Source organism: Sarcophilus harrisii, chromosome 2 (assembly GCF_902635505.1).
Source record: "Sarcophilus harrisii chromosome 2, mSarHar1.11, whole genome shotgun sequence".
Classification (NCBI taxonomy): domain Eukaryota; kingdom Metazoa; phylum Chordata; class Mammalia; order Dasyuromorphia; family Dasyuridae; genus Sarcophilus; species Sarcophilus harrisii.
Window position 1 is genome coordinate 612845550 of NC_045427.1, and position 6445 is coordinate 612851994.

The 6445-nt window shown below is 40.4% G+C and overlaps 1 protein-coding gene across 9 annotated transcripts in view; it reads left to right on the forward strand.

Moving 5' to 3' along the window:
* USP54 (ubiquitin specific peptidase 54) overlaps nucleotides 1-6445 on the forward strand; it is a 118436-nt gene that overhangs the window by 91637 nt on the left and 20354 nt on the right. For all 9 annotated transcript variants that reach the window (XM_003755095.4, XM_031956494.1, XM_031956497.1 and 6 more), the window contains 2 exons: nucleotides 810-1041; nucleotides 5056-5210. In XM_003755095.4, coding sequence (XP_003755143.2) covers nucleotides 810-1041; nucleotides 5056-5210 — 387 coding nt within the window. The remainder of the gene's footprint in view (nucleotides 1-809; nucleotides 1042-5055; nucleotides 5211-6445) is intronic.

The following is a 6445-nucleotide window of genomic DNA, read 5'->3' on the forward strand; positions in this document are numbered from 1 at the left end:
AACATAGAAACAGTCATGCACAACCAAGATATAGACAGGTTAATTAAAGATATTATCCAAGAGAAAGGTACAGCATTTGAGGAGATTGGGGAAAGCTTCATGCAGAAGGAGATGAGGAGGGGGGAAATTTCAGACAAAGGGGACAGTCAGTTGGGAGATGAAGTGTCACAACCAAAAGACAAAAAGGAGTTGAGTGACATTGGATTGTAGAGTATGTGATGGACAGTAAAGTGTGAGAACACTGAAAAGGTAAGAGGGGCCAGGTTATGAAGGTCTTTAAAAGCCTTTGAAAGAGGATATTTGATCATGGCAATAATAGGGAGCCACTGTAGTTTATTGGATAGGGAGATGATATGATCTCATCAAGATCAGTTTGATAAATAAGAGGAGGATGTACTGGAGTGGGGTGAGACTTGAAGTATGGAGACCAGTTAACAGGCTATTGTAGTAATCCAGATGTGACAGTGTTGGAAAGAGGAGTCACATGAGAGATGTTACAAACATAGATTAGGTAGGATTGGCAACTGATTGAATTTGGGTTGTGAGAGTGAATAATGATGATTCAAGAATAACTCCTTTTTTGTTGGGTAACGGAGGGTGACGGTGTACTTGATAATAAAGTCTAGCAAAATACATTATGATCCCTAGACATGGCTTGTGCTCACACAATAGTGATGATACGGAAAAGTCAACAGTTGTCTCTTTTTCTGGTTCTGGATAGTGGGTGCTCAGGAGTATCTTTGGATGTAACACTAAATAACACTAAACTCACCCTTTTTCCCCCCACTTCTGTTCTTTGGTTTGGCTAGCTAAAGAGTTTACGTCAAATGAACTAAATAAACCAACTGCATATGACCCCAAAACCAATGGGCCAAGCCTAAAACACAAGAATTGGGGCCCACCCCGACCTGGTATTCACCTTATGGACCAACATCCTCGATTAATCCAGAGGATGGAATCTGGCTATGAGAGCAGCGAGAGGAACAGTAGCAGCCCTGTCAGTCTGGATGCAACTCTGTCAGAGAGCTCTGGCTCCCACAGGTACTGTGCAAGGGATCATTGACCATTTTAGGGCAATGTTGAGAGAGCTCGGCTGTGGCTTTATGGCCCTGAATGGGTGATGAGGCTGGAAACATGGCAGAGCTAGTCAGCTTGGCCAATTTCTATGGGGACACCTCCCTCTGCTGGACACAGGGTTTAATGCAGCCACAAAGTAGTCTGAAAATCAAGGGACTTGGACATAAAAGTCAAATTTGGAATCATCCAGTAAACACTAATTAAATGATTGAAGGAGAGACTCCGAAGCCCATGAATTTGGGAATCTCAGAGACAGGGAGGTGCACCAGAGTCAGATCTCGCTTCAGATAATTGACTTAGTTTTGGGTCTGCCTCTGTTGCAATTTTCTCATCTGTAAAAGGAAGAGATAATAGTAGATTGTGAGGCTCAAATAAGATAATATTGGTAAAGTGCTTTGCAAACCTTCAAGGCCCTCTCCTGTTTGAAAGGAAACATTAAACAGCCCAATATTAAGTTCCTGCTAGAATCTGGACTCTATGTTTGATGCTAGAAATACTAGTACCATAAGTGTAACCGTGCTGTTTGGAAGAGGCATGTCAGCCGGTGGTGGAAATGACAAGTACAGACAAAGGCATGGGGCCTAACGGGGACAGATATGACATATATCTGTAGTGTTTGTAACATAAGGTGATTTGGGAGGATGGCACTAACTGAAGAATCAGGAAGGGCTTTGTATAGAAAGTAGTGATACTTGAGCTATATCTCAAAGAAAGGTTGGAGCTCTAGGAGAAAGAGATAAAGGAGGAGAGCATTTCAGGCATATGTAATTGTTCATACAAAGGCATGGAGTTGGAGGATGGCAGTGTCATCCATGAGGGACCCAGTTTGGTAGGATTACTTGGGGGACAGGGATTGTGGGGGAGGGAAGAATAATATTCAGTGAGAAAGAAAAGAGAAGTTTATATTTTATTCTAGAGCCAAATAGGAGATCAATGAAGTAGGTTGAGTAAGGGAATATAACATGGTCAGTGTCAGAAGTATTAGGATGGAACCCATAAATTTGGCAGCTGATTAGATGTGTGGAATAAAACACAATAAATAGCTGAGGACAATGCAGAGGTTATAAACCTGGTAGACTATGGTTATGCCTTTGACAGAAAAGGATAAATTTGGCAGACAAAGGATTTGGTGGAAAAGTAATGAGCTCAATTTGGGGTATGTTGAGTTTAAAATGTCACAGAGACATATTTTCAACTGAAGTTCAGGTAGAGACTTAAGGGTGGGCCTATGGATAGTGAGTCAGTATCCTAGAGATGATAATTTAAACCAAGGGAGTTGATGAGATTAACAAAAGAGAGAATGTGGAGGGAAAAGAGAAGAAAGCTTAGAATGGAACATTGCGGGATATGCCAAAATTTGAGGGCTTGATATCAATTGTATGGTGAAGACTGAGAAGGAACAGTCAGATATCTCGGAGGAGCACTTGTTGAATAAGTATCAGAAAGGAAAGAGAGGTGATTAATGGTAAAATGCAATGGGGTAGGTAGAGGAGGAGAAGACTTTCAGAGGAAGAATAAGACTTCCAAAGGAAAAGACTATCAGATTTGGCAGGTACAAGATCACAGGAAACTAGGGCATTTAAAATTAAGAGGCAGGTAGGTTTCTGAGAAAAAAAGTCTTTGTGGCAAGTATGTCTGGGAAAGGTCTCCTTTTCAAGATTGAAGTTTATAAGAATAAGAGCCACTCCTCAATTGATAAATACTAATGGACATCAATAGAATTTTTTTTTCAGAGGAAGCATTTCAAACTATTAATTCTCCAAATCATAATAATTAGAGAAATGAAAATTAGAACAATTCTAATCAGAAAGGCCAATGACATATGTTGGAGTGACTCTGGGAAATCAGGAATATTATTTCACTGTTGGTAGAGCTGTGAACTAGCCTAGCCGTGGAAAGAAATTTGGAACCATGTCCAAAAAGTGGCTAAACTCTATATTTGCTTTAACCCAGCAATACCACTACTAGGACAATATCCTAAAGAGACCAAAGAAAAGGACCCACATATGGAAAAATGTTTGTAATATCTCTTTTGTTTCAAAGAACTGCAAACAAAAAAAATGAGTGTCCATCATTTGGGAGGGGGGGATTGTTGAAAAAATTATAGTGTATGAATGTAATAGAATTCTGTGGTGTTATAAGAAGTGGTGGAAGAGATGGCCTTAGAGAAACCTTGTATGATCTGATGCAGAATGAAACAAGCAAAACCAGGAAAAATTCATATAATCATGACACATTGTAAAGACAAACTGCTTTGAAGGACTTTGCATATTTATTATAAGGGTTTTACTTTTCTTTTTTTTTCTTTCAGTGGATTGAGGGGGAAGTGAGAAGAGAGAAAAAAATTGAGGGGGAAAAGTTAAATTTTTACAAATCAGAAAACTTTGTTGTTAAGAGTTTTTAAAGATAAAGATCATTGGTAATTTGGAAGAAAACTATCTCAAGTTAGATCAGAAGTCAAATTAAATTGTAAAAGTTTAAAGAATAAGTGAAAGTAGAAATGGCAAGTATAGATGGGGAGGAGAGAGAGAGAATAATAGCTTGAGCATATCTGACAGCAGTTGAAAAAAAGACCAGTTGATAGGAAGAAGTTGAAGATTTAATATAGGGGATAGCTGAGAATGCAATCTGCTGGAAGATAGAAGTGTATGGAATCAAGTGTACTTGAGGACTTGACCTGAGCAAGAAGGGCCACCTTTTTGTCAAATACCCAGGGAAAGAAAGAGTGAGTGGGAGATGTCAAAGGGCTTTAAGATGAACAGAAAGAGAGAAACTTACATTGAATATCATTATTTTTTTCTCACTATAATAAAAAGGAAGGATGTGGGAGAAGTGTGGAAACAATGAAAACCTCGTACTGAGTAGCGGGCCTGAAAGCTGACATTGGTGCAACATTGCAGGCCAGCTGATAGTAAAATGGGAGTTCCTTGGCCAATGCCATTTTCATTGCTCCAAATACATTTGTTGAATAATGTGCAAAGCAGAAGACTGTGCCTACATATAGTCACATGCACAGTCCCCCTGCCTTTGCTATAGAAGGGCACAGGGGGAGGGCTGGATTTGTAGCCATAAAGAGTTAATCACTGGGGTCCCCAGCCAAACCATCCCACTTTCTCTGTCACACAGGGGAATTGGAACCCCCTTCTAGCTCCTCAATGGAGCTCCCTCAGAGGATCCTGATTGCTCTTTCTTCTAACAAAATTAGTTTGCCAATAGCATGCTTATAAAGCATCAGGAAATACCTCAAAGTATTTATGCTGTGATTGCGCTTTCTACATTAAATACACTGTAATTTGCTACATGTGGGTAGCTTTAGATCTGGGCTTAAATCCTACTTGTATGACCTTGGATAGGTGCCTCAGTTTTCCTTATTTGTAAAATGAGGAACTTGAAGTAGGTGACCTTTGAGGTTCTTTCCAGCTCTAAATCTATCTTTCAACATTATAATTCAATTACCATAGAGAGATCAAGTGGCTTGCCCAGGGGTTACTCACATTGTAAGTGAGAAAGTTGAATCTTCCCAGTTGTATCTGGCCATTATGCCATATTGTCTATTTCCATAATGGCAGCAAATAGATTGTGACAACTTTTAAACTCCCTTGCCTAGCTTCAGGAAGCAGAAAGCAGAAAGCAGGAAGATTCAATACCTAGAGTATGCAGCAGTGGTATGAGATCATCCCACTTTTCCCCCTCATTTTACAACTGAAGAAAGCAAAGAGGAGTGACCCAAGGTCACATGGCTATCAGGCAAATTTGGAACTAGAACTTGTGAGGAAGAAAATAGGGGAGTTTCAAAGTATGGATGATAAAGGGTAACAAGGAGATACATAAAAAGAGAGCTGGGAGATGACTGAACCGTCCCATTTTAGGTACCATTTCAGTAATCATTTTCGTGGTGTTGACTTCTGTCTTCTTGGGAAATAAATCTTAGGAGCTTGATTCTAATGCTGTCACTGTACCCTATGTTTTCTTTTGAAGGGATACAAATGTGAAAAGAGTGCCTGGGTTGGTCCCTGCCTGGCGCCAGATCCCAAAGTCACACAGCAGCAGCAGCATCCTAGAAGTGGAATCAGTTTCATCCAAAAGTGGCTGGACAAAGAACCAGCCTCTCACCTGGAAGGATAAGAACACAGGTTTGTTGAGGTCACTTGCTTAGCTTCCTTCATCCCAGCCTCTTGGAGGCTTGAAAATGAGGTGATAATTAAGGATTAGCCCTTCATTTGGAGACAATTGTGGAAGCATCTTATCTGCTTCTCATTGATGTGTATTTCCCTCTGTCGGGCCATGCTATAGCACATAACATGGTGAGTTATGTGCTGAGTCGGCTTGAATGTTAACATGCATTGGGATGCAAGTATTAAGTCCTGAGCTGGCAGTTGAGAGGAAGGTTTAGTGCAAAGAGGTTCTCTGAGACAATGGTGGCTTTGTCCAGGAGAGATCTATCTTAAGGATGACATTTCATGGAAACAGACTCCTCTCTCCATGAACTTTATATAGGATTAATGTCAGCAGGTGGAAAGGATAGATGGCACTAATAGAGACTATCAGTCAGACCATGAAGATGCAGGACAACCTTGGGACCCCCTGTGCTCCTTAGTGCTGTGCCTTTTGCCCTTCTTGGTAGTTCTCAGTATTACAACTTTCTTCTTATCAAAATAATTTCTCAAGAAAGGATCAGAAAACTCATTTCATACTAAATAAGTGACTAATATTAAGTAACACCAAAGTGTGTTATTTTGGTAAGGGGAGTTCGAATTTTTAACAGAGATAAAAGTCAAAAGAGGTGTCTATGTTGGGATTCCAGCCCTCAGCTCACAGTATAGAGTACGGGGTATAAGTATAGAGTATACTAAGTATAGAGTATACTAAGTATAGAGTATACTAAGTAGAGAGTACGGGGTAGCTCCCTGGAGGGCCTCAGGGTCAGCCAGAATCAGGATGAATTAAAGACCTTATTTTTAGGGGGAGAAGGGAAGGAGGCAGGCAAGCCTAATCCTGGATCCTGGAGTCCAGAGTCACCAGTCTCTCTCCTCCTCCTCCTGCGGCCAAGCGCCTCTGCCTCCCTCCAATCCTTCCTATCATTATCTTAATACCAAACATTCAACAAGCATCAACAGTGTAATTAAATTAAGTGCTCCGTTGTCTGATTCAAGCATACTTTTTTGGAGTTTCAGTCCTTTACAGCTAAGGGTTTGTAGTGGTGGGAGAAGGGGAAAGCCTGTCTTATTTGACCTCTTGAATTTATCCTGGGCTGGCTCCATTCAAGTGGAGTACTAACCTTTGGGGATTTAATGGAAATTGTATGGTTAAGTGATAATCTGGCATTGGCATTCATTTGTTTGCTTGATAGGCATTTTTTTTTAAAGCC